The sequence below is a fragment of the Rhinolophus hipposideros genome, assembly GCF_964194185.1.
Source record: "Rhinolophus hipposideros genome assembly, chromosome: 11".
Lineage (NCBI taxonomy): Eukaryota > Metazoa > Chordata > Mammalia > Chiroptera > Rhinolophidae > Rhinolophus > Rhinolophus hipposideros.
Genome location: NC_138057.1, coordinates 82,808,707 through 82,835,376, shown reverse-complemented (window position 1 = coordinate 82,835,376; position 26,670 = coordinate 82,808,707). Strand labels below are relative to the sequence as shown.

Sequence of the window (26,670 nt, the reverse complement as noted above, 5' to 3'; positions counted from 1 at the left end):
GCCTCCAGGAGGATCCCTCACCCACAGTGGGCCAGCCTCTTTGTGACCCCAAGGCCAGCATCTTCAGGCCATGCATGAAGCCCACTCCCCTGGGCCAGGGTCTCCCGACGATGCATGTCGGGACAGGCTCAGCCAAGTGGCACCAAGGCCTCCGACAGCAGCCCTGGTGAGGAGACATGGCTGCATCCTGGGTGGCTCTGCCCCAGCCCACTCTGTCGGCTCCCCTCTGTGACCCCCACCTACCCCTAGCCCACCTGTTTCCTCCCCCAGACCTATGTTCCCACCTGTATCTGCCTCCCCTGCCCCCACCTGTGTCCCTTCCCTCCAGCTCCCTCCTCAAGCAGGAGCTGACACTGGGAGCTGCCTTCCTACCCCTCAGCAATTAGGTTGCTGCCCCTCTTGCTGCACCAAAAGACATGACTGGGGTGTTTTAGCCTCTGGGATCCCCTTGATTTGTAAGGCAAAGCTTTTAAGGTGGCCATGGGTTTAGAGGAGAGAGGGAGGTGGTGTCAGGAGGCCCTGTTTCCCAAGTCACCCCAGAGAGTCAGACTCTGGCCTGTGACCCTGCTGGACGTGACCCCTGGAGTGACCATCATGAGGGGTGGGGATGCGGCAGATCTGGACGACCCCTTCTAAGTGTCCATTTGTGCTGCTTAAGACCCTCTCTGCCAGCCCCAGGGGCCCAGGGAATGGGCTCTGTGCACCAGGGTCTCCTGTGCTCTTGCTCCCAGCCCACAGCTGAAGCTCTGCACCGCAATGAGCATTTATACCGTGTCCGGGGTCACGGGCACTTCCCAGCTGCTGGGGAGCTGGGCTGCCTGGACCGCTTGGCCACACACAACCCTGGGGAAGCGCCGGGACCCCTGCCCAGCTCGGCACCACAGAAAGGCCAGGCAGCCCCCAGGCCCAGTGTTCATTCCCCTCCTGAGGGGTCTGTGTCTTGGTGGCCACTGTGTAGTCAGCCAGCCCCCGACGTCCATCCCAAATCCAGACACGGGGCACTTCTGGGGCAGTCCCCAAGCAGGGTGGGCGGCCACCACTCGTGGAAGAATGCTGCCCCCAGGAGGGCCTGGCCCGGAGAAGACCTAGCACTGGGACACACAACCCAGCAGCCCAGTGGTGGCCAGGAAGGGGACTGGGCAGGGTCAGTCCTAACCCTCCTGCATGGCTGTGTCCCCTCCACCTGTCACCCTGCACCTGCCCCATCGTTACCTTTCCGGTTAGTGTCTCCAGCATTCAGACGAGGTGAGTATAACTAAACTTCATACTTTACAAGGATAAAATCCAGTTCCTAAAAGGCACAATTGTGACTGTTTTCTACCTTGAGGAGGCAGCACACAGCGTCCACATGTCCAGCTAGACCTGGTCTAACTGACCGGGAGGTAACCGTGGGGACTGGGCTGTCAGCTCAATCCATAGTATCCAGAACCTTCACTCCCATCAGCCCCCAGGAGGCAGAGGCGCCCATATCCTCGGGCCCCAGAACCCATGTTCCTTAGAACTGGCACCATCGAGGGCACTCCTGAGGGCAAGGCCAGCTGGCCCCCAGGACAAAACCAGACGCCAGCTCCGGCCTCTCTGGGCATTCCCCTCCCCCACACCCAGGCCCCAATGCCAGGAGCTTCTAAGCAGCCCCTCACCATTAGCTTTGCACACCTCCATGACCCCTCCTGTACTGTCAGCAGTGGGCAGGCTGTGATCTGCTGACCCACGAGTGGACGCTGTGAGGCCCCAGGGCCTCCCTGGTGGGGCCCTACCAGGCCAGTGGCTCTAAGGGCGCCATCTGCCTGCATCCAGGAGCTGGGGGGTTGCCTGTAGTTTGCCAGGAGTGCAGAGATGGCAGGAATGAGAGGTCCCCAGGCTAGGGGCGGGCACCCATCTGTCCGCACCCCTTCCACTGACAGCGCGGAAGCCCACTCCTGCTGAGACCCTTCAGAGGAGGGTCAGGACTCACCCGCCCTGCGCCTCCAGACCCCACACCACCATCACGTGGCCCAGCTCCCCTCGCCATGTCCACCAGCATGTGGCCAGCGGGGTGTCCTCTTCTCCTCTGGACCCAGGCAGTTTCCAGAAGGTTCTGGAAAAAGGTAGAGTGGGACAGACTTGTGGCAGGCCCTGGAAGGTGACCCGGCATGGCCCCCACAGGTGACATCTGGACGAGGTGTGAACTCCGTGGGAGGGCCATTCTGTGGCCGCAGCTTCTGCCCTCCCCTGGTGTCACGTACAACCCTGAAGGAAACCAACGGAACAAGGTGGCCCCATTGTGCTAGCTGCAGTGGGCCTGGGATGGCTGCCCTGGGAGCCACCTTTGTGCCAGGGGCACTCACTGTGCTCAGATGACAAACAGCTGGGCACCTCTGGGAGACAGCAGAGCTGGAGCAAGACCAAGCCGGTTCCCGGTTCCCGAGGCCAGCTTCCCGGGCAGGTGTCCATGCAGGGTGGGTACTGGCACGGGGGGACTTGGCTGGTTGGGCAAAGGTCTGGGGAGGGTCTCCTCTCACTCACTCACTTGCTGGGCACCTGGGCAGTGAGATGGATGGGTAGGCACGTGCCTGGTGTGGGGCAGGGCCCCAGGCCCTCACTAAGGTGGGCAGAAGGCTTTGAGCTGTGCTGGGCTCCAGCATGGGCTCCAGAGAGAACAAGGACACTGGGCAGCACTGGGCACCTCTACCAGAACACCAACACGTGATGACCACAATGGCCCTGAGGTCCAAGGAGCAAGGTGGGCAGTGGGGTGGACAAGCGGGCGGGGCAGGGAGGACAAAACAGCTGGTCAGTTCCCAGCCCGGACACTGTCACCAAGGCCCAGCCAAATACTGTCACCAGAATGTCCCAGCTGAGGGTGAGTGGGTCTGGAGAGGGTGTGGCCTGACGGTCTGGGGTCCCACTGGGCCGTGTCCCCCTGTGTCCTACTTCTTGGTGGGGCAGGAGGGAGGGGTTTGAGTGGCCTTGAAGATGGAGAAGGGGTTGTGCTGAAGTTTTCATCCCAACCGGATATCCCAAAATAAGCGGCAATCAGCAGCATGACGGCTTTCCAAACCCGCCTCTGAACACCCAATTATGGCTGACAGCTGTAATTTGGATCAAAAAGGGCCCCAGGAGAGGAGAGGGCAGGAAGAAAGCGGTTCCTGGACCCCCACGGCTCCTTTCAGCTCCATCAGCCTGGGACCATACTTCCTCCTCTGCACTCACCTGGGGGCTTGGGCTTCAGAAGAGTTCTCGTCACTCCTCAAACTGTCACAGCCTCAGGAGGGAGGCCAGCCCCCACAGCCAGGCAAAGCCAGGCCTGCAGTGGGTGGGCACTGCTCCAGCTGCCAGCCCCTCACAGTCATTCTCATCACTGGCTCCAGGGACCCCTCCCTGGGCTCCAGGCTGCACAGGTGAGCCCTCTCTGCCAGCAGACGTGGGGTCTGGCCCCTCACGGGATGGGAAAGGGTCCCATCTCTACCCCCTCAGGGCCCTGGTCAGGGCTAGAGTCCCAGCTTCCTGACCTCCCTCACAGGCTGTCAGGGTGAGGTCAGCACATGCCCCCCCCCCCCGAGCTTAGGGCAGGGCTCGTCCAGGTCGGCCTGGCCACAGACACCAGGGGCTTTGATGGAGGCCTGCCTAGAGCCCATTAGGCAGGCCTGCTCCCACATGAGCGGGAGTGGCAGGGCTCAGACAGCTCAGTAACTCTGCCCTGGGTCCCCTCCTGGCCCCTGGAACCCTAACTCACTGCCCAGGGCCGGGTGCTGGCTTCAGCCCAATGTGGCACTGGCCAGCGGGGATCACCAGAGCTCTGGGCCGGTGTCAGGGGACCTGCAGTGTCCTACCCCCCGAGGGGAGGCACTGGCCTATACTGGACACGCACACACGTATGCACACGAACCCACGGTGTGCACAGATGTGTGTGAGTACACATGCTCGTGCATATGTGGTCTTCCAGGAGATGCTCTTGAAATCAGGGGCATGGGAATTGACGTGATGACTATGGGAGAACCAGGCCCAACACCCTCATGTTCTCAGGGTCGGGAATGTTTCTGGAACCCCGGAAACTAGACCCGTGGACACCCTTGCAGAGACGGGGCTTGTCAGGCAGGGCTGATACCCACTGACCGCAGCTCTGCTCAGGGTCTTCAGAAAACTCACAGGGCATGGGGTCCTGCAGAGAGCGGTCCAGGGGCCACAGGCACCCCCTACCAGCCTGGACCTGGGCCTCCCCCAGGCCCCTCCCCAAAGCCCCTGCTCTGCTGCTCCCCAGCTCCACCCTGGGCCCAGGATTTGTGACTGACACTCACGTGCTGCACCTCCTCCCACGCCAGCCACTCCTCAGCTCTGTCTCAATGACTCACACTAGGAAGGAATGGAACTTTCCACTGGGGGTGGTGGTGCTGGTGCTGTGTATGTATAGGCACAGGACGGGGGGGCAGGGGACAGCAGAGTCTGAGGTCATTCCCTACAGGGGGACAGAGAATCCTCTGGGCCCTGGAGCCCTCACTGGCCTGGGGGCACGGGGGGCCTAGAGCCCAGTGTCCCCAGAAGGCGATGAGCAGGATGAGCCCCTGGCCGCCTGGGTCAGAGACGGCACGTGCCTTGCTGTGGCGGGAAGGCACTGAGATTCACAGCAGAGTCAGCCCAGCCAGATGTGGGTCTTGGGCCACACCGCACGGTAACCCTGGGGACAGGAGCAGCTGGAACTGGAGCTGTGTCCACCATGGGGGGGAGGGAGGGTCCAGACACCAATGCCAGGTGGTCTCTGTCCAGGCTCCCCAACACCCCCTTGGCAGGACAGCAGACGCCAGCCCGTTCCTAGGGGCACCCCGGCGCACCAGAGCCTCCCAAAGGACCCTCTGAGGACCCCTCAGGCCAGCCTCATGGACAAGAGGCATTGGGTCCCATGCCCACCTCTCCGGGGAGCTGCCCAGAACACAGAATGCTCAGTCTGTGGGCCCCTCATCTCCCCAGGCTCCAGGGCTGGGCTATTCTGGGGTACACCAGGCTGAGAAGGCACAGAAACAAAACCCCAGGTAGGTGCCGCACTCTGAACGGAAGTGGTGCCAGGTGCCCACTGACTCGCATTAATTACACAAGAAAAGATTGCTTCCTCCAGGAAAACTCATTTTCCTCTTTAATATCCAGCCTCCGTGTGTCACGGCCCTGTCAGCCTCACTCACATTAGAGCACAGATACACCCAACCCGAAATAAAGTGCCCAAGCACTTTGAAATATGTGTGCCCTTCCCCTTGGCCTGCTGGGACCCAGCCGCCTAGCAGGTAAAGAAGTCGGGGAAAATGCTGTCCACCTCTTCCCGAAGGGCCAGGCTGGGGCACCCCACGTCGGAGCCCCAAGGCTCCAGGGGGCTGTCCAGAAGTTCCTGGGAGCCGGGCTCAGGGTCTGCGAGGAAGCCCAGCTCTGCTCTGTCCAGTGGGCTGCTCCTGGCTGGAGCACAAGAGGGGGCACCGCCACCTCTGCCCTCCAGCGACCCTGGAAGCAGAAGGGACACTTGAGCGGGACAGGCACGGGGGCCTCAGGAATGCAGGGTGGGTCAGTGTGCAGAGAGGGGCACCTGTGCCTGCCTGTCCCAACTCAGAGCTCTCTGCTCATCTGTGACATGGGAGCAGGAGGTGGGCCCACGCCTGCTGGCCCTGCTCAGGACCCAGGCGGACCCGGCTGGCCAGAACTACTAGGCTGTTGCCCCAGCATTAGGTCCTGCAGATGCTCAAGTCAGCACACGTCCAGACGCCCTTGTCGGAGTCTAGTCTAGACAAAGGGCACTGAGGTGACTCACAGACAACACACAGCCAGCCGCTCACACCGTGTCCTCACACTCACGCTCACACATACTCTCACCGCCACACACCCACCTTTCATTCCTCTCGCTAATGGCAACTCCAGCACAGAAAGAAACGGGAGCTTAGCGATAAGACATTGGGACTTTGGTGTCACACAGCACGCTGGTCACATCACATAATCCTAGCCCCGCATCAGGATGGCTGAGGCCCCACAGCCTGTCCCTGATCAGGGGAGGTGGCCCCCGAGCGTCCCTCACTCACCCTGCCACCAGTCTGGACTGGCAGTCAGCAGGAAGGACGCCCCGTCTTCCAGGTCGCATCCTGAAACACACCTGGAGGGACAAGGAAACCCTACCCTGAGTGGACCCTGTCCTCGGTCCTCAGGGAAGGTGTGGCCCCAGAAGGAGCTTCAGGTTCAGACACAGAACAGCTGCTCCCCGGTCTGCTCCAGCTTGGGGCATGGATGGCCCACTGGCCCCCTCCAGCCAGCACCATGTCCCTTCCCACACCCCAGCTGGTGCTTACAAAGCTCACACTCATTTACCATCAACCAAAACAGAACAATTAGCAAGACAAAAGTGGTTTCAGAAACACATTAGAAAGTCCTGGCTCACCTGGACCTAGGCTGTCCACACACACAATGAGAAAATGAGGGGTGAGGGGCAGAGACCTCCCAGGGAGCAGGGCTGGAAGGTGCACACGCCCACTGGCGACCCACCTGGGGTCTGGAGTCACAGCCCTGTCAGTCCCCTGGGTCAGGGGCCCAGCCTGGCCCAGGCAGCTCGGAGGCTCTTCGCTCACCAGCGTGGAGGTCGGTGGCTGAGAGCGGAGAGGCCAGGGTTGGGACAGCCGTGGGTCCTTGGAGGCACTCAGGGCAGGGGTCCGGGGCACCAGGCTGGGAGGTCCTATGAGAGAAGTGAGGGGTGGGTCAGTCTGCCCAGGGGCGAGCGGCCCTCCCCTGGAAATGTCCACCCCTGCCTGAGCCCTACAGGGAATTCAGAAGCAGAGGCAGTCAGGTAACCAGGAGAAGGTAAACACCCAGAGGTGAGGTGCCTGACACCTGGGGCCAGGGATGCTACCTGGAGGCAGGGCCCACCTGACCTCAGGACAGCCATGTGGGGCTCACACTAGGAGGTCCTCGGCTGTGGCTGGCTTCACCTTCCATCTGCCCCACAACCCCTGACTTCAGGCCCGCCTCAGGCCAGCTCCCTGCTGTGTGACTTCTGAACCCTCATGTCTTGCCTGTGTATCCTGGAGTCCCCTGGTGGCCCCAGTGCTGTGGACAGCTCTCTCCACAGCTACACTGATCCCCTCCTCAGTGGGCGCACTCGGGGAGTGGGAAGGCACCGCCTCGCTTCCCGTGGGACTCAAGGATAATGGCATATAGCGAACACAGGCAAGCAGCTTAAACGCTGTTACTAGGAGTGACAAATAGCCAGGCGGGGGCAGGAGTCCAGCGTGAGGGGAACACAGCCATCAGAGGTGCTCTGTGGGCTTCGCTGGTCAGGGAACAAAAGCCCCACATAGGGGAGGGAACAGCGCAGGCCTATGACTCATCCAACTGCAGAACAGCGAATGACAGGGCTCAGGGCAGCCAGCCCCCACAGCCAGGGGCGGGGGTGAGGTGGGGGGAGCAAGGCCCCTGTACGGCAAGGGCTGCTCTCAGGAGCCGCACACAGAAGTGACCGCAAGGATGATGACAATAGAGCAAGTCCCTCCACCTTCCACGCTTCCTGGGGGACCCAGGGACCCCTAGAGGCCCAGAGTGAAAGAGAGGGTGGGGCCCTGTCCTTGGGGGCAGGGGCAGTTGGGAGACCTGCTAGCTTGGACCCCGATCCCTGGTAGAGGGAGGTCCTGGCAAGGGACATGACAGGAGAGAGCCAGCCACTCCTGGCAAGACACCTGAGGCACCACAGCCCACACACCTGTCCCTTGTGGGAGCCCTTGCTTGGTTTCAATGGTAAGTGTCCAATGCCTGTTCAGAAACAGCCCCTGCTGTCCCCAGGCCTGGAAGCCATCCTGCAGAGCTTGCCGGTCTCACCCCGGACAAGGGTGGCACTCACCATCATGCTCGTACCCACGCACACTTACTAGGCAGGGCCACTGGCCTGTCCAGCACTTCGGCTACCCCGGTGGGGGCCTCACCCTCGTCCACACCCGTGGCCGCACAGCTTGGGGGGGCCTGCTGCCTGAATGGTGCAAAGACAAAAGGGGGCTCTGAGCAGTCTACATCCGCAGTCCCTAGGGGTCCCCCGGCCCCACAGGGGACACTAACATGATCACACTGGGTGCTCCCATCCCGACGTCTGCTGCACCTGCGAGGCTCTGACTCGCCAGGGCCAGCTGAAAAATGTCCTTCTGCCACTTGTGCCATATCTCCTTGGAAGGAGCAAGAACCTAAAAGTAAAATAAGCACAGAAAATGGGGATTATGAACCGGAAAATCCACAGGAAAAGTGGGCTGTGGTCCATCACTGGCTGCCCTGCCTGGGTTCCCAGAGATCCGCCCTGAGCACAGACCTTGGTCCTCAGGACTGGGCACAGCGGGGTGAGGGGCTGTGACCCCGTGCTGGCCTGGGCACTGTGGGCAGGGAACGGACGTAAGGGCTGGAGGTGGAGGCCGCAGTGTCACGCCCACAGGAAGTACAGTGACAGGGACACTTCACACAGAGGAGCGCCTGCCCCAAGGCGGCCAGCAGGGCTGCGCAGGGCGGAGCTGCCCCCCAGCCCCACGCCTCGCAGGGCTGACCAGCACGGCACACCACTCACAGCGTGCTGCTCCCGGCTGGGTATCAGGGTACCGGCCAGCCGCAGGAACTGCACCGACATCTCCAGGACCGAGGCCATGTCCTCCCGCCGGCCATCGAACTGGGGCAGAAGTGCCCGCAGGCGCTCACAGCTCGCTGAGATTCGCTTCCTGCTTCAGACAAGTGGCAAAAACGTCCGTCCATGAGCCTACCTGGCCATGGCCGGGAGAAAGGACTACAAGCACCCTCTGAGCAGCTCTGGGGCTTCCCAGGTAGGACCACAGGCCAAGGCCACTAACCGGCCCTCAGACTGGTCTGAGCCCCTCAGGGATCCGTGTCAAGGCACTGATCTGGGGCATCACTGCCTGGGGGTGTGGGCAGGGGCTGGGGCCGAGGCAGAGTCTGGGGTCTAGAGGGCCCAAATGCACAACCTCAAGATGCCCAGGGCTTCAGGGCTTAGAGAGGGCCGCAGGGGTGACCCCTGCCTCCACCCTGGGGTTTTCTTGTTTCCCTTGGGGGCAGGCTGTCAGCTCCGTTACTGAAGGGACGCCAGAAACTTGTTCCGGCTGCCTGAAATCCAGTTGCAGCCACAACCTCTGGCCCCCACTCCCCCCCCCCCTTCACAGGCCAGGTGAGCCTACCCTCGCCGTCGCCATGGAAACTGATGCCCACCTGCGCTCCCTCTCGCTCAGCACGTTCCGCGGGAGGCAGCAGCTGGGACCCTCCGCCACCGCGGGGGTCTTGCCCAGGCCGGAGCCCCGACCGTGGTCCTTGCAGCGGAACTGGCCACGAGTCGAGGAAGAGCTGCTGCTAAGAAGTGAACAGCACTGGGCTCCGTGAACCCCAGGAAACCACCAGAACCCCGACGCGGTAATGGGTGTCCTTGGGGGCGGCTAAGTGCCGGTGCAGGACAGGGCCTGGGTGGCCCAGGAACACAGCGGGGGCCCGGCCTCCCCGCCCCCCACGCCAGGTGGGCCACGCTGCGTGGGGTTGGGGACTTAGTCCATTTGATTGGGCAGAAGCGGGGGGCCGGTGGACACCGAACACCCCGGGGCAGAGGCCCTTCACCTCACCCCCTCCCGTGCCCCCAGGCCCCAATTCCTCACCTGCACCCCCTGGAGATGGGGACTTGGAGGAGCTCGGCACTGGGCTGGGGGCCCTGGGAAGCCATGAACTTTGCAGGAGGCGCAACAGGCCTGGGACCCGTAAGCGCGCCGCCCCACACGTGAGCGTCCTCCAGCCCCGCCCACTCACGTGCACGCCGCCGCCCCCACGTGCTCCCCAGCCAGCACCTGACCCACTGCGCATTTGCCTGGCTGCACCCTTGCCCCGCCTGCGCACGCGCCTTGCTCCAGGCTGCGCTCTACTCCTGGCGGGCTTAGCCTGTGTGCTCCAAAGTTCCTCCCACGGAGAAGTTGCCAGAAAGTGGTGACCGGTGTGACCACTCCAAGGCCCCAGTCGTGCACTGGGGGTAGGAGGCCGACCCTGAGTAGTCCTGCCCCACTTCCAGGGAGGGTCGGCCCAGCTCCACTCGGGTGTGGTCTCCCCTCCCCTCCCCGCCCATGGGTGCCTCCTGGGTGTCAGCTCTGAGCTAGGCGCTGGCCATTTGGAGGTGTGGGCCCTGCCCTAAAGGAGCTCACGACATGGCGGACAAGTAAGGTACTAGCCTGTGGAGGAAGAGCGTCCTCAGGGAGAAATGGTGACTTCCGGGACAGCTGTGTTGCTTATCAAGCTGGGACACAAGAGGCCGGCTAGTCCCTCCACTGGTTGGTGGGCTGGTGTCCAGGGGCCCAGACGTGGGCAAGTAGGACCCCTTTTTGGGGAAGGAATTGGTCTTAACCTGAGGGCAGAGGGGGGCCTACCGTGTTTCCCCGAAAATAAGACCGGGTCTTAATTTTTGTTCCAAAAGACGCATTAGGGCTTACATTCAGGGGATGTCATCCTGAAAAATCATTTTAGGGCCTATTTTCCAGTTAGGTCTTATTTGGGGGGAAACACGGTACAAGGAGCAGATGAAGATTTCTCGAATCTTGTGGGGCAGGTGGGAGTACGAACCAGGTCTGGGGGGGACGGACAGGGAGTGGGGAGGCTGGTCTGTCTGAAAACTGTTTAGCCAAGATCGATGGGACTTGGGCTGGTTAAAGCACCTGCCCCTCACGGCCAGCAAGGTCAGGGCCCATGTGTGCCCACCCCCACATTGCATCCTCTAAGGGTGCTCTGCTTAAGTCGAGGGCCACCATCCACCAAGGAGCAGGAGGCACCCTGAACACCTCCCAGCGCCATCTACCCCCAGGCTCCCCACCCCCTGTGCCTCCCCTAGCACCCTAGCTTGAGTGAAGGCTGCCTGGCCTTCCTGCCTGCCCCCCACCCCTGCCCTGGGCTTAGCTCCAGCTCCTCTGTGGCACAATCTCACGCCTGCCTGTCTTCTGCCTGGATCCTTTCCCCAACTCCAGTGTCCCCCAGGGGGGCCCTCCTCAGAGCCCCAGTCTCCAGCAGGTTCCTTGGAGGGGTGGTCCCGGTGCTCAGAGCAAGTGGTTCCCGGGCCTGTGTGCTCATCTCGCTGGTCCACCTGGGCCTGGCCGTGCTGGGCAGGCTAGAGCTACTCAATTGGTGTTTGTTGGAGGACGGATGGAAGGGAGGGAAAAGAGGGAGTATGGAGACCCCTCCTCTTTCAAGGAGGTTCTGGGGCTTGGCTCTTCCGGCAGAGCGGGGCCAAGTTTTGAGTTCCCTGCAGCCCTCAGAAATGTCACAGAGCTTATCAGTCCTCGTTGCTGAGAACACGCTGATCTGTCATTGAGCAACCAGCTGAGGGGTCTGCAAGATGGACACACACCAGCAGGAGTCCCGAGGAAGGTCACAGTCCTCCTGGGGACTGTGCCCGGCTGGGGAGGCTGAGACCCTGCGGCAGTGTCCACTGCTCTGGACAGAGAGGGAAAACTCCCCAAGATGTACTACCATGTTTGCCCGAAAATAAGACCTAGCTGGACAATCAGCTCTAATGCGTTTTTTTGGAGCAAAAATTAATATAAGACCCAGACTTATTTTACAGTGAGACTGGATATAATATAATACAGGGTCTTATATTAATTTTTGCTCCAAAAGACACATTAGAGCTGATTGTCTGGCTAGGTCTTATTTTCGGGGAAACGTGGTACTACTGCCGTGCCAGGTAGGGGTGCAAGGTGCACCCCTTCTGGGGACTTTGGAGTGTGCCAGGCCTCTGCCAAATGCCACCCCCCAAGCATCTGTGTTCAGCCTGCTGTCTTCTGGAAGCAAACAGGCAGGACCTCAGGAGAGACACTGCAGGTGAGGGGACCACCAGATACAGCATGCCCCCTCCAGATCACCTGGCCCGGCTGTGCCCTGGGAGCCCCTGCACTGACCATCCCACAGGAGGCTGGGATGGTGCCAGGTCTTGAGAAAAGCTATGGGTGAGGCTGGCTCTGCTGCCCCCACCCTGTCTGACTCCCCAGCCCCTCTCCCTTTGTTCAGTCTCTCTGTGTGTCTGTCCTCTTTCTGTCTGTCTCTCCCTCTCTCTCTGTCCCTTTGTCACGCTCCTGTTCGTTGAGAGTCTGGAAAGCAACAGGCTCCTGGGCACTAGGACAGAAGGGAGGGCCATACCTGCCTGGCGCTCTACGTGAGGGCACCTGAGCCAGGTGTGAGCAGGGGCCAGGGGTGGATGTGCTTGGGCCCTGCATCAGGACTCTGCTTCCAGGGGCCCCTTCCCAGGGTCTTGGGCTGCGGCAGGGTGGGGGCCCCAGCCCCAGCTCGGCTCTTCACTGCCTGTTTAGACGGGTGAGAGCAGGGCTGGGGGGGGGGCAGCTTGCAGCCAATCTGGCCTGGGGGGCAGAGGGCCCTTCCCTCTCTTCAGGTCCGACTGGGTCTCCCAGGTGTGGTGCCCACGGACGGACGGGTCTTGGTGCAGGTTTCTACAGAACTGACCAGTGTTCTGGGCGGGTAGGTGGATGGGGGGCGGAGCTGCTGCTGCCCAGCAGCTCAGAGCCAGGCAGGACCAAGCAGCCTGGTGCGGTCACCATTGCTTGTGCGCTTTAAATACAAATGTCCGGGAGTCCACCAGCCCCTTCGGAGGCTCTTGTGGGACCGAGTCCCCTCCCACCACCGAGCCCAACCCCTAAGGGCGCATGGCCGTGGCGCGCTGGAGGTTTTCTAGCCACTAAAGAGCCCCTCCAGTTCCTCCGCGTCGGAAGGCTCCCAGCGCCGCGATCGGGGCGGATCGGGGTAGGGACGCCGGCGGACCCCAGCCCCTCCCTTCGCTGCCGCGGTTCCGGGCGCGGCCGGCAGGGGGCGCGCAGGGACAGACGCCCGAACCCGATCCTAGATAGAACACGTTTTTCTTTGCGTCCTTAAGCGGAGATAGAAAAGTATTTCAGGACCGAGCGAGGGAAGAAGTCTCCTGTCGCTCCCGACTCGCTTCTCCCTCGGCTCTGGGTCCTAGCTGCCGCCGGCCCGCATGCCCCTCCCGGACGGGGTGCGCAGCTCGGGAGGCGTCTACAGGGGGGCGCGGGCCAGGGCGCGGGGCGGGGGCCACACCAACCGGACCTTCGTGTTCGATGACGGCCGATGCGCCACCAGGTACAGTCGGCTGCGCCCTTCCCCACGCGGAGGGACTTCAGTCTGGGCTAGCGCCAGTCCCCCAGGACCCTCCCACCTCCAGGGCCCCACATGCCCAAGACCCCCATTTCCAGGACCATCCACTCCCCCAGGACCGCGAGCTCCATCTCCAGACCACCGTGGGGAACCGGCGCCCCTCGGGACCCGGTCGGGGTGAGGCCGGGGTGAGGCGGTGGGCATCGCTCCAGTGACCAACCTGTGCCCAGGTGGTGCTCATCTGAGTACCCTTAAAGAGCAGGTGGCCCGAGCGAGGCCATTTTTAGAGGCAGGGCTGTCTCCTGCGTGTTTGGAGGTGCAGACCCCAAAAACAGGGAAGCTGGGCGCCAGGCATCCCATAGGGGCCGGGTGCTGCTTGAGCCCCCCAGTCCCCACTGGGTGGAGCCTGGAGGAGGGGCCCGTTTGGGGTGCTCCTGCTTGGGTGTGGCAGCACTGTGCCCAAGTGGCGCATGAGTACCCACACAGAAGTGAGTGTTTGAGGGCCTCTCTTCCCAGGAAGAGCCCTGATTGGGGTGCACGTGTGGGGTGCTGTCAGGTGAAGGGCGGGAGCCCTGGGCTCCAGCCACTTGTGATTTTCAGCTGGTCACTTCTCTTTCCCGGGTCTCCATTTGCCCATCCATGTGAGGAGAGGGTCAACTGACAAGGGCTTCCAGGTGGCTGGGTGGAGCACTGTCCTCAGAGTCCTTCATGGTTGAGTTCTGAGGCCAGAGATGAGTGGACAAGCACACCTGGAAGGTGGGTGGCCTGGGTTTGAGGCCAGGTGCTGCCGCTGCTGATTTCTTTTGGGACTTGGTCACCCAGTATGTAAAGTGAGGAGAGGTGGAGTGGATGGTCTTTAAAGGTCATTTCTGGTATGGAACCAGGCTCAGGGGGGCAGGTTTCTAGTCACGTGTCAAAGGTCAGGCTGGTTCCTCCACAGAGACAGCCCTGGCCTGGCACCCATGGGGGCACTGGGGGCTCAACTTGGGGGGAGGAGCGCATGCTCTGAGAGCCAGCCATCACTGTGGTGTCTTTGGGGAGCAGACTTAACCCCATGAAGTGAGTGTAGCGTGAACCTCGGGCCGCTCTGAGGGGTCAATCAGGTCATGTCCAGGCACAGAGTGACCCTGAGAGGGCTCATGCCCACATCTATGCAGAGGCTGCCTCTCTGCCCATCTTTCTTCTCGGACAGGTGTCTCCCTTCCTGGTTTTCCATCTCCAAGTCCACCTGCCTGCTGACCTCCAGATGAGGCAAGAGCTCTGTGTCCCCAGGGTCTGGGCCTGGTGGGTCAGTGCGCCAAGACAGCTCCATCTCCCCAGCTTACTTCCTGCCCGCTGGGGACAGCCTCCTCTCCACTATTCAAGGCTGGCCTCTCTCTCCAGATCTACTGTCATGCTGCAGGCATGTCTGGAATAGATGCCAGGGCCAAGGTCAGGCTGGGAGAGGACCCCCCAGGGAAGGTCAGGCTGGGAGAGGACCCCCCAGGAAAGGCCAGGCTAGGTGAGGACCCCCCAGGGAAGGCAGGCTGGGTGAGGACCCCCCAGGGAAGGCAGGCTGGGTGAGGACCCCCCAGGAAAGGCAGGCTGGGTGAGGACCCCCCAGGGAAGGCAGGCTGGGTGAGGACCCCCCAGGGAAGGCAGGCTGGGTGAGGACCCCCCAGGAAAGGCAGGCTGGGAGAGGACCCCACCCAGGAAAGGCCAGGCTAGGTGAGGACCCCCCCAGGGAAGGTCAGGTTAGGTGAGGACCCCCCCAGGGAAGGCAGGCTGGGTGAGGACCCCCCAGGGAAGGCAGGCTGGGTGAGGACCCCCCAGGGAAGGCAGGCTGGGTGAGGACCCCCCAGGAAAGGCAGGCTGGGAGAGGACCCCACCCAGGAAAGGCCAGGCTAGGTGAGGACCCCCCAGGGAAGGCAGGCTGGGTGAGGACCCCCCAGGGAAGGCAGGCTGGGTGAGGACCCCCCAGGGAAGGCAGGCTGGGTGAGGACCCCCCAGGGAAGGCAGGCTGGGTGAGGACCCCCCAGGGAAGGCAGGCTGGGTGAGGACCCCCCAGGAAAGGCAGGCTGGGAGAGGACCCCACCCAGGAAAGGCCAGGCTAGGTGAGGACCCCCCAGGGAAGGCAGGCTGGGTGAGGACCCCCCAGGGAAGGCAGGCTGGGTGAGGACCCCCCAGGAAAGGCCAGGCTGGGTTAGGACCCCCCCAGGAAAGGCAGGCTGGGAGAGGACCCCACCCAGGAAAGGCCAGGCTAGGTGAGGACCCCCCCAGGGAAGGTCAGGCTGGGAGAGGAACCTCCCCCCAGGAAAGGCCCAGCTGGGAGAGGAACCCCCCCCCAGGAAAGGCAGGCTGGGTGAGGACCCCCCCCCAGGAAAGGCCAGGCTGGGTGAGGACCCCCCCCAGGGAAGGTCAAGCTGGGAGAGGAACCCCCCCCCAGGAAAGGCAGGCTGGGTGAGGACCCCCCCCAGGAAAGGCCAGGCTGGGTGAGGACCCCCCCCAGGGAAGGTCAAGCTGGGAGAGGAACCCCCCACCCCCAGGAAAGGCAGGCTGGGTGAGGAACCCCCCCCAGGAAAGGCCAGGCTGGGTGAGGACCCCCCCCCAGGGAAGGTCAAGCTGGGAGAGGAACCCCCCCCCAGGAAAGGCAGGCTGGGTGAGGAACCCCCCCCAGGAAAGGCAGGCTGGGTGAGGAAGTAGAGCCTGGCTGGGCTGGATGGGAGCAGCTGAGGTCAGGCTGGTGGCTCTCAGGGAAGTGAGCTTCAGCAGGAGAGGGAAGACCCTTCTTGGCCAAATGCGAGTCTGGGTGGGGGGAGGTCTGCGGGCAGCCGCCCGCACCAGGCTTCACAGCGGGTTGGCCCCGGGGTCCTGTGGCCTGGCTTTCTCTCTCCTTGGATCTTGAGCAGATCTCTGTCCTGGATGGTGTTAGTCACAGCGCTGTGTTTCCGGCTGCGGGTGCTGGGGGGAAACCCCACCTCACCCCCAGTGTCTGTCCAGCCCTACCCAGGTGGGGGCCATCCTCCGAGCTGTGAGGCCAGGCGGTGGGGGTCCTGGGAGTCTGCCCTGGTTCTTGGCCCCTGTGTGGACCTGATGCTGAGGTCACCAGGCACTTCGCTTCTTGCTGGGCTCCTTCCCCAGGTCCAGACCCCTCTGTCCTCGAGGTGACAGCTGTTGGGTAGAGGACCCTGAGGAGTTCCCGGCTGCCCCAGGGCCCACCAGTGTCACGTCCTGCCCAGTGGCTTTCCCATCAGAGCTCTGACCTGGCCTTTCCCAGAACTGCTAGATCCCAACAGCCCCCGCCCGCCTCCGGGCCAGCGTGGGAGCCTCTGGGTCCTGATGGCAGAGGGTGCAGAAATCAGGGACTGGCATTCTGCCAGGGTATGTGCCTGGCCGGAGGTCCCATTAGGGAGTGGTGCCTGCAGAGTGGCAGGAAGTGGCCTGGGCTCCATAGGAAAGGTTCACAGGGCCTGAGGTTCAGCCCAGCCCTGGCTGGCCTGCAGGAGGGTCAGCTTCCTGGTCTGAGAGGCTGGAGGGAACTCAGGGGTCTGCCCTTGGCCGGGGGTACCTACAGCAGCAGCCGTCTCAAACGGGCAGAGGTGAGTACCCGCTCAGAACTCTGCTTCTGTTTGGGTTCAGGTTTGGGTGTCACCTGTGTCCTCATGCCCAGGTCTGCTGCACGTTCCAAGTGTACAGGCCTGGTCACTAGCCACGTGGGTGTCCCAGCCTGTCCACGTGTCTGGGTCTGATTAACCCATGATGTTACTTAGGACCTTCTGGTGCAGCCTAGGTCATCCCCTTTCCTGGGAGGGTTTCCCCGGAGGTTTCTCCTTCGCACCCCCGCCCCCACCAGAGGATTTGGTGATTGCAGCCAGTGCCCCAGGTGCGCCCGACCTTGGGGACATGGCTCTTCTGTGCTTGTGTCAAACACGCCGGGGGTTCTCTGCGATGGGAACACCAGCCCTCATGCGAGAAGGTGCTGATGGGTGGGGACTGTGCACACACTTTTGTCCATGGACCTCGGCCCCAAACACACGTAGTTGAATGTGTGTGTGCACGTGTGTACCCTCGTGCTTTCCAGGTGGGAGACCCGGTGCTGCCTTTGCCTGGGGCTGGGGTGGGGAGCACTGGACGTGCATGGGAGCCTCTGGGTGGAGTTCCGAGATGGGTGCTGATTACATGGACATTTAAAGGTGTCCTGGGAACTCTCCAGGCTGTGAGTGGGGGTGAGGCACCCATGTCCACCCTAAACCTGTTCCCGGTATGGAACTTGGGAGTGAGCCAGGGGCCTAACCCTGGGATGCGAGGCCCAAACTGGATGCCGGCAAGTTTAAAACATTTGCAGGGATGGAGGCAGGGCCAGGGGCCCGGGAAGACCTTTCCCAAGAGGTCTGCTCTGTCGTTGGGACCTCCCACAGGGATGGGGGTGAGTTGTTCACAGGTTCCCTGTGCAGTTGCTCTGGCGTGGCTGGCTTGTTCTGCTTAGAGCAGTGAGGCCCAGAGGCAGAGGACAGGCCAGCCAGCCTGCAGTCGCAGCTTCACACAGGCTTGCCCGGCAACAGCCCTCACTGGCCTGTGATGCTGCTGGGCCTGATGACAGTGCCCAGACCAGAGGCTCCATGCGGGGACCTCAGTGGCACTGATCTCTTGGTCCAGTGCTTCTGCCTTGGAAGGGCAGCTACCGCTTCCCAGCCAGTGGAGAGAGCCCAGAAGGCCCTGGGAACCCAGCTTCAGGCTGCCAGGCAGCCCCAGGAGGGTGGTGTGGCTGGGACCTAACCAGTGCCTGTGGCAGTGGGCAATCCCTGCAGGGGTGCTCTGTGCAGGCAGGTAGCCCTAGCTCGTCCCTCCTTCAGCTCCACTCCTGCCAAACAGTTTGAGCTGTCTGTCATCCATTGAACAGAGCATGAAAAAGCATGAAATCATGTTACTCCTCTCAAGGTCGGCAGGAAGCCGGGGGCGGATAGCAGGTCATGCTCAGCGTCCATGCGTGGCATCTGTGATGACTGCACAAGAGGAAGGAGGGGGGGACGAGTTTCACAGCATGGACCAGCAGTCAAGGACCCAAGGGGACCTGGTGGCCTGAGGAGGTCCTCCCTGAGCTGCCTTGAGCGCCGTGATAGTATGTATTGTGGGGCTAGTGAGGCCCAGGGAGGGGGGTTGAAGGACGTCTCCCCTGCCCAGCCGGGTGACTCCGTTCTGACTGCCCAGGTGGAGACCCCGGCCACAGCTGGAGTTCTTGTACCAGCTGTGACATCTCCAGATGAGCGCGGGCTCAGGGCTCTGGAGAAGCCAGCAGCCTGGCATGGAGCCCTCGTGGGTCCCTTAGGCCACCATGGCAGGGATTGCAGGCACAGCCCCTCCCCGCAGGACAGGCCCCACTCCTTCATGGGACAGGCCCCATGTGAGCCTTCAGAGATCTTTGCAGAGACCCTGGGTGCTGGGCCAGTGGCCCCTGCTGGCACCTCTTGGTTGCATCTGGTGTCAGGAAGAGCTGAGTCTCAAGTCAGCAACAGAGGCCCTGGGTGTGGGGCAAGTGCAGTATTCCATCCCACGTGGCTGACATGGGAGCCCCTAGGGTGCAGGGGGAGAGGTGAGCCTGGAGGGCGAAGGCCCAGGAAGCCACCAGGCAGTCGGGTTCTCTGGGACGCTGGGGCACAAGTCCTAAGGGTCCTGCCAGGTGTACGGTGTGTGTAAGCACGATGGTGTCCCTCCTCGGGCCTCAGTTTCCGCATAAGCCTGGAGCACCTCTGCAGGCTGTGCCAGCTCTTGCTACTTGGCATGGCCAGCACGGGGACCCAGGGACCTGGTGTGACTCTGGGGCTGAGCAGGGCTGTGGTGGTGCCGCCTGCAGCCGTGGAAATGGGGCAGACGGGCGTCCTTCTCCTCCAGGTGTAGCCTCCACACCTGCTGTGACAGAGGGGGCGCCATGTCCCCGCCTCAAGCTCTGGGGGCAGCCCCTGCCCCTGCACACCAGTTCCCGATCTGGGTCAGCACTGCCCCAGCAGCCTGGCCCAGGGCTGTGTGTGGTACCTGGGTCCCTCTGAGCAGCCACCATGTGTCCAGGCTGCTTCAGCCAGAGGACGGGATGCAGCCTGCGGACCAGACCGGACAAGGGTCTCAGGCACCTGGGGGTGATTGCTGCGCCCTGCGATCTGGTGTGCAGCAGGGGCTCTCTGGGGAGGCTGGACCGGGCGGGTGGCCAGGTGGGTGGTAGGTGTCTGCCTCGCCACGTGTCCGTGGGGGCAGACCTGTGAGCTGGGGGAAGGCCAGGGTGGTGATGGGCCCCCCACCCCTGTGTCCACACTGCTGCTGCAGGGCCCTTCCTCCCTGTGCACTGGGCTTGCTTAGTGCACAGAGAAGCTGCTAGAAGCGTCAGTTTTGATGACGCTTCAGTTTGAATTCAGCTCAGTGTTGCATCTGAGCTTCTACTTAGAATGTGACGCATCTCTGAGGTGGCGGTGAGCGGCCAAGCCCCTTCCCCAGGAGAGTGTGGGCCCCCCAGAGATGCCCTCCCCCAGCTTCGGGCTTTTATTGTGCGAAGGAAATGCTTCACTTGCTGTCTTGTGATCAGCAGAGACGTTTGGCAGCTTTCCCCTTGCCTGGGCACTGAGCCCAGCACTCAACTGCCCCCACGCAGGTGACACTGCAGTGTCCGCAGGACTGTCCAGGTCACGGCAGGGATGTGCGAGCTGTGCACACACACGTGTGTGCACATACATGCATATGCATGTGTGTGCACACGTGTCACTACACACGTGTGCACAGATCCACACAGATCCCCGCATGCACACCTGTACACACATGCACACACATGTGCGTGCACAGACCACACATACACCTGCATGCACACGCACACCCACACACGTGCACGCACACACGTGCATGCACACCTCCGCCCCCAGTGCCTCTGTCAAACGCAGCTCCAGGCTCCTTGGAAATTTTGATCTGAGTGTGAACGATGGAAAAATGCATCTTAGGAGAGGGACCAAGTCCCTCAGCCAAAGGGGGTGGCCCTCAGTCACACTCCGGCTCCTGAAAGGTCAGTCTGAACATGACAAGCAATCTACAGGGGACGGACCCTTCTCCCAGGATGTCACGTGGCCAGGCTGAGAAGCAGCCCCTCCTCCCCAGGGCCCACCCAGGGATGGGCAGGGACACCTAGGCTGCAGCCAGGTGACACTGGGGCGGGCGGGCGGGCCCTTGGCTTTCTCACGTCCAGTAACAGGAGTCACACATGTTTGGTCTCCTCCTGCGACTTGTGGATGACACACACGGCCTTTAACCCCCCACCCCCTCACCCCCCACCCCGACTGCAGTCACCGAGCAGTGGGGGCCGTCTGTGCCTGGCTTACTGGAGCTCAAAGGCACCACCGTCACTGGCGACCCCAGGAGCCGGGGTGTGTTTGCTGTTTTACATCAGTCGGTCCCATTGAAGGGTCACTCTGTGTCCGCGTGGGCCACGGGGACCTGCTCACAGCACCGCGTTGTCCCTAGCCAGTGGACATCCAGGCAGCTGTGGCGGGGTCCGTTCCCAGGATGCCATGTGCACTGTCGGGCATCCTGGGTAGAGGCCCGGTGTCAAAGAGCTGCTGTAATGTCACGGTGGGTACGTGGCTCTCGGCTCCAGTGCTGTCACTCATGGACACCAGCACAACACTGTAGAGTGCACAGTCCTGCCCTGCATGTTCGTGACCACTCAGCTCTGCACCCCCCTGCAAACACCCCCTGTGTTTGTGACCAGGACCCTGCTGCCCGTTGACAGTGAGGCAGAAGGTCTGCGTACATGATGCCTTGGTTCCTCCTTCTCTTCCTTTGAGCCGCTGTTGCTTGCCTGTCCTTTGCCGCGTTTCCCTCATGACTGGCGGGCGTTCCTGCGGTGGCTGGAACATGACTGCCGTTGCAAACGCCTCATCACCGCTCCTTCCTTTTCTTGACGCGTCTTTACTTAAACAGAAGCGTCTTGTTCTGACACGGACATCGATAAACCTGTTCCTCTACGCATTCTGGTTTCGTGGATTAAATAAGGGGCCTTCTCGACACTAAGCGTATCTCTCTGTACTCTCCCCCAGTCTGTTCCCAAGTTTGTTGCCATGGTGGGTCTGAGCCACTGGGATGCCTGGTCCCAGCGCTGGCCTTGCTGAGGTTAGGTGAGTCATGTCACCTCTCTGTGCCTCCATTTCCTGTCCCCACTGCTAGGACATCGAGTCAGCCCTCGGAGGGACGGTAGAGCTGCTCTCATTTCCACACCGCCTCCCTTCTCAGTCCTCAATGCCCCTTCTGTGTGCCCATCCTGTGCCGCAGCCCAGGGTTTCCCGTGCTGTGGCTACAAGTCAGACCCTTCACCTGGCAGGGCCCGTCCCCTCTCTGTTTTTTCCTCATATCCGTCTTGGCTATTCATGTACATTTATTCTTCAGTATGAATTTGGGGATTAATTTGTCAGGTTCTGAGAAAATGGCCATGTGTGTTGATGGGTGCTGGTTAACTTGCTCGCCTGTCTGCAGCCATTGGGAACAAGGCTCTGCCTCCAGTTGGTTGCTTGCTGCTGGCTTCCTGCTCTTGCTGCTGGTCCGAGCGACACTCTGAGGCCTGGCTGTGTCTTCACGTTTGTCCTGATGGTTTTGGTTTGGCCGTGTCGGCACAAGCGCTCATGCGTTTTGATTGTTTTCCAGTGGATTCTCTCAGGTCTCCCAGGTAAATGATTATGCCGACTGCAAACAGCACTTTGTCCCTTTCTTGGGCTCAGTGCTCTTTTCTTTGTCAGTGTCCAGGCTGCAATGTGCACCCATCCTGGGCAGGCCTGCACCCCTGACTTGGTGGAAATGCCTCCAGTGTCACTGTGCCTGTGATATTTGCCTAGATTTGTGGTCAATTCCTTTTGTTGTTCGTCAGATTCAGAATGTTTCCCTCTGTAATTTATTAGTGGATTTTGAATCTTAAATCATTTTTCTGTATATGCTAACGTGATCATGGGATTTTTCTCTTTTTTTTTCTTTTTGAAAGACTTGATTGGGGAAGGGGAACAGGATGTTTCTCCCAGGACCCATCAGCTCCAAGTCAAGTCGTTGCCCTTCAGTCTTAGTTGTGGAGGGCGCAGCTCAGCTCTAAATCCAGTCGCTGTTTTCAATCTTTAGTTGCAGGGAGTGCAACCCACCACCATCCCATGCGGGAATTGAACCAGCAACCTTGTTGTTGAGAGCTCGCTCTCTAACCAACAGCCATCTGGCCGACCCTCCAGCAGCTCAGCGGCAGCTTGTTGTCTTCAATCTGGTTGTGGAGGGCGCAGCTCACTGACCTATGTGGGGATCGAACCGGCAACCCTGTTGCTCAGAGCTCACCATCTAACCAAGTGAGCCATCTGGCCGCCCTCCTTTAATTTCTTAGTGTTGTGAAGTGTGTTGCATTTTTTCTAGAACAAACCCTTTGGTGGTGCATTGTTTTAATACACTGCCAGCTTCCATCTACCAGCAGCTGCCTTAGGGTTTTTGCACCTGGAGCCATAAGGGAGCGTGCCTGCTATCCATGTCTGACGTCGGCCGGCCTTCCCAATGAACAGAGTAGCTTCTGTTTGTTTTGTGCTTTGCAGCAGCTTGACTGAGGCAGCAGAACCTCAGACTAATAAACCATCAGGGCCTGGGGCCTTGGGCCAGAGAAGCAGGTTCTGACCCGTCTCCCTCCCTTCAGTCCTGCTGACTGGCTGCTTGACCACCAAGGGGGCAGATGTGGGAGGGACAGAGAAGCAGAAGTGCTGGCGCAGAGCAGCCCCCCGCCACACACCGGCAGCACGGCCTGGCGGTAAGCAGATGGCTTGAGTGTCAGTCTGCCCGGCTCCCAACCCAGTGGGCCTCGTCCTAAGCTGCAGGAGCTCGGTGGAGCTCCCTGGGCTCTGACCCCAGGTGCTCATCACATTAGAGAGTCCTAGTTTCGTACACTGCCCTTCAGTGGCCTGTGGCCCCTGGCATGCAGCTGGCACTCCTACTGAGGCTCTCTCTCCTGTGGGGTTGGCGGGCCAAGTTGTGAGTGCACAGGCTGCTGAGGCGGGCTGCCTGTCGTGAGTGCCCGTGTGTGCCCTGCCTCTCTCATATGGGCCTCGCTGCCTGGATCCCTCGCTGGCACCGAATCTGAGCTCCCCAGAGGGGCCTCCCACTGACCTGCAGTGGGCATCGTGGGGAGCTGGCGCTCAGGATCGGGGCCTTTGTCCACCAGAACTCGGCCAAACGGCTGGCTGACCAGCCCCAATTAAAAACTTGAGCCTTCGTGTGCCAGGCGCTACACTGAGCACCTGGCACTGTTTCCTTACACCTCTACCATCGGCCCGTAAGGGTCCGTGGCATCAGAATATTCATTTATGGGCTCAGAGAGGTGAAGTGACTTCCCCAGGGCCACCCAGCAGGGACTGATAGAGCAGGATAGGGCCACACTCAAGTCCTCGGGACCCTCAGCTGCTCCCTGGGCCTGGCAGGTTTGTGCCTTTATGCTGACCGCCGACTGGCTCTGAGCGTCCCCAGAGGAGCACGGGCTCCCTGGGCTGGCCTGGGAGGGGCACTTAGCTCTGCCCTGACTCCGGGGTCGGGGCAAGTCCCACAGATCTGCTCTATGCCTTGTCCTGAAGGCGCGTGAGGGCTAGGGAGGTGGGTGCCTTCCCAAGCCACCAAAGCACAGAGTCCTCGCAGAAATCGGCAGTCCTTTGGTGCGGCCATCACACAGAGGATGAGATAATGGGCGTGGTGTTGGGGCCCAGACTTCCTCCGTGGCCCCCTAGAGTAACGCAGGGAGGAGCGAATGGGATGCGACAGGAGGAGGCGTAGACTGTGAGGCGACCCCTGTGTCCAGGCGGTTGTGCCAGAATCATGTTCTCACGCCTCCCAGACCATCTCAGCTTCTTAAAGGACCGACCCCTCCCCCTGACTCCCAAGTGCCCAAAAGCTCTGAGTGACGCAGGCCTCCGGGCCCGGGGAGAGGCCTCAGCCAGACCCCGGTGATCAGGCGAGCAGCTGCTCACATCCCTCCCACAACGGGCACCTTTCCAGGAGACCCCAGGGCCCCTGGTCATCGACCAGCACTGCACACAGGTTGGTGTGGATGTGGGCTCTGCTGGGGGATGAGGCAGGGTGCCAGGAGCTCAGCTCACCACCCTGAGCTCACTTGAATGTCCAGTGTCACGGCCACACCGTGAGGGCAGAGGGGCAGTGTACACTTGTCACCATCCCCAGACCACATTCAGGAGTGTACAGGCCTCCAGACTCCTGCTGCCCTTCCTTCCCTGTGTCCCCATCAAGCTAACAAGAGGTCCTACCTCTGAGCTCTTCTATAGGCCCTACTAAGTCTGGGCCTTGAGGCCAGAAGAGAACCCAAATAGCTCAATATGGGGAGGACAATAGCCATGCCTGGGGGGCTGGGGGGCTCTTGGGGTTCTGCCACTGAAGGGGCTTTCAGCAAGAAAGGGGCAAAACCGAGAGAACACAGCCTGTTTCTCTGGCCATGAGGGCCCCGCGGCCCAGCCAGCTTGTGACTGAGGAAAAACATGCAGTGCTGATGCAGTTAGGAAAATGTTATTTTTCAAATGTTGCCAGATCCTCAGGGTTGAACCAGTGACCTGGAAAAACAGCTTTGGCCTAGGACGGTCCTTAAGCAGCTCCCAATAGCTATGGGATGGGGGTGCTGACACATGCGAGCTGCTCGTCCGGGGGGCCAGGGACGTGGGCCGGGCCCTGAAGGGGTGCTCAGGGCATGTGCCCACCCTTCTTGGCTTGAGGAGAGAGAGGAGGGTTCCCAGCGCCTGTCTGTCTACGTGCACCTCGAGTTCCAGGTGAGTGGCCTGCACTCCTGCTCTGGGTACAGCCTGCCCTCCATTTTCCAGCACAGGTGCTGAGTGTGGTCAGCAGACACCCGCACCTGCCAGGAGATCAAGCTAGTTCCTCCGTCCTGCTGCCCTCCCGCCAGCCATGCAGTCTTAGGGGGACAGGCCAGACAGGGTGGGCAGCCCCCTTCCCCCAAGCTTGTTCTGCCTCCCTGGAGCCACTAGAAGGGGCCCAGGAGGCCCCTCCTGAGTCACCCACACTGAAGAGTCAGCTGCCCTCCTGGGGGTCTTGGCTCCTAGAGGAGCCGGGTGAGGGCAAGGCTGAGCCCAGCGGGCGGAGGCAGCAGGGGGAGAATTCCTGCTTCCCCTCACAAGCACCGGCTGGGGCTGTCTCAGGGGCAGCTCTGGGGGGAGGCGGCGCTGGGCTCACCTGGACAGGGGATGCCAGGGGACCAGTCCAGGGTTGGTTGGGGCCAGGAGCGCTGAGGTCTGACCTGAGTGTTCCACTCGTGCCAACAGCACGGGCCTCCATGTGTCTACCTGTTCTGGGATGTGTCCCCACGGCATCCTGTTAACGGGGGCATGTGGTTGCTCTGCTGGGTCAAATGCCACCGTGTTGTGACGGGGCTGGGGGGGGGGACCTAACTGTCCTCTGGTTTGGAGGGCAGAGAGGTCCTGGTGCTGATGTTCCGAGGACCTTGGGGTTGCTGCCCAGTAGCCTGGAGGTGACTCTACCCCCTGCCCCCACCCGCTATGTAACTGTAGCCAAAACTCACTTATGTGGGGTGGGGGCAGGAAAGGTGCAGGAGCCCCAGAAGACCAATTTTTGAACCCCCAAAGGCTGCAGCTCACCAAGGACCTCCAAGCCTGGCCCCACCCCCTGCTCCACGCCTCCAGGGGCTCCTTAACTCACGTGATTGGGGCAGGGGTCACTGTGCTCCCACAGTCCTGATGATGCTGACAAGGGCGGCTCAGGGCCCAGAAGGGTCTCCCCCGCCCCCACGGACACCCCCTGCCATGTGCTCATCCTATCTGAGCTGTGTGGCCCAGGGAGGCGCCACACAAAGGTCTCTTCGGTCTCCTGGAAACGCCCAACCCCCAGCAGCCTAAGGGTCTGAGAGGAGGTCTCTGGGGGCCGAGGTGGGTGTCCCGGACCCTGAGGAAGGCTGTGTGGTCAGCCAGCCTTGGCAAAGGCTGTGTGGGGGAGCTGGGAGGGCTTGCATGGCCGCGGTGGGGGCCCAGGGGTGGTGTGAGTGCCTGCACCTGAGCTGGTGGTGACAAACTTTGCAAGTCGCGGAGGCGGCTCCGAGTGAGGGGCAGGTGCGGTGGGCATGGCGGCTGCAGGGGTGCGCTGCTCGGCTGGCGGGGAAGAGCGACTGGGGTGGGAGGGCCGAGACTGCGAGACTGGTCTGCGCCAGGTGATCGCGTGGGGTGGGGGACGGTGGCGGGGGTGGGCGCGGGATCAGGGGGGGCTGCGCGGGGTGGGCCGGGGAGTGCGCCAGGCGGCCGAGCGAGGGGCGGTGCGGGCTGAGGGAGCGCTGGCGTGTCCCCGCAGGCAGCCCGGCGCCGGGGACGGCGGCCGCGGGGACGGCGTGCTCCTGAACACCGCTGGCCTCAAGATGAGCGAGCTGGAGTCGGAGGTGCTGCCCTTGCCGCCGCGGTACCGCTTCCGGGACCTGCTGCTTGGCGACCAATCATTCCAGAACGACGACAGGTAGGGCGGGGGCGCGGGGGGGGGGGGGGGAGAAGGGGGGGTTCCGCGCGCGGA

General features: G+C 61.8%; 2 protein-coding genes across 6 annotated transcripts in view; one reads left to right on the top strand and one right to left on the bottom strand.

The window, feature by feature from the left end:
- Positions 1 to 5,245: 5,245 nt before the first annotated feature.
- On the bottom strand, positions 5,246 to 10,162 carry SOHLH1 (spermatogenesis and oogenesis specific basic helix-loop-helix 1; the record flags this gene model as incomplete). The annotated part of the gene is made up of 8 exons (XM_081066725.1): positions 5,246 to 5,463; positions 6,033 to 6,103; positions 6,490 to 6,676; positions 7,863 to 7,956; positions 8,043 to 8,168; positions 8,540 to 8,687; positions 9,190 to 9,327; positions 10,158 to 10,162. The coding sequence occupies 8 exons, from the start codon at positions 10,160 to 10,162 to the stop codon at positions 5,246 to 5,248; spliced, it is 987 nt and encodes a 328-aa protein (XP_080922851.1).
- A 2,826-nt stretch (positions 10,163 to 12,988) lies between these two features.
- KCNT1 (potassium sodium-activated channel subfamily T member 1) overlaps positions 12,989 to 26,670 on the top strand; it is a gene marked incomplete at its 5' end in the record, with an annotated part of 68,169 nt that continues 54,487 nt past the window's right edge. For 3 of the 5 annotated variants that reach the window (XR_013994533.1, XM_081067523.1, XM_081067522.1), the window contains 2 exons: positions 12,989 to 13,110; positions 26,458 to 26,616. Coding sequence is in view for 4 of the 5 variants with exons in the window: in XM_081067523.1 (XP_080923649.1) it covers positions 12,989 to 13,110; positions 26,458 to 26,616 (281 nt within the window). Of the gene's footprint in view, positions 13,111 to 24,895; positions 24,912 to 25,943; positions 26,043 to 26,457; positions 26,617 to 26,670 lie in introns of those variants that run through there. The other 2 variants (XM_081067527.1, XM_081067525.1) reach the window with 2 other exon arrangements.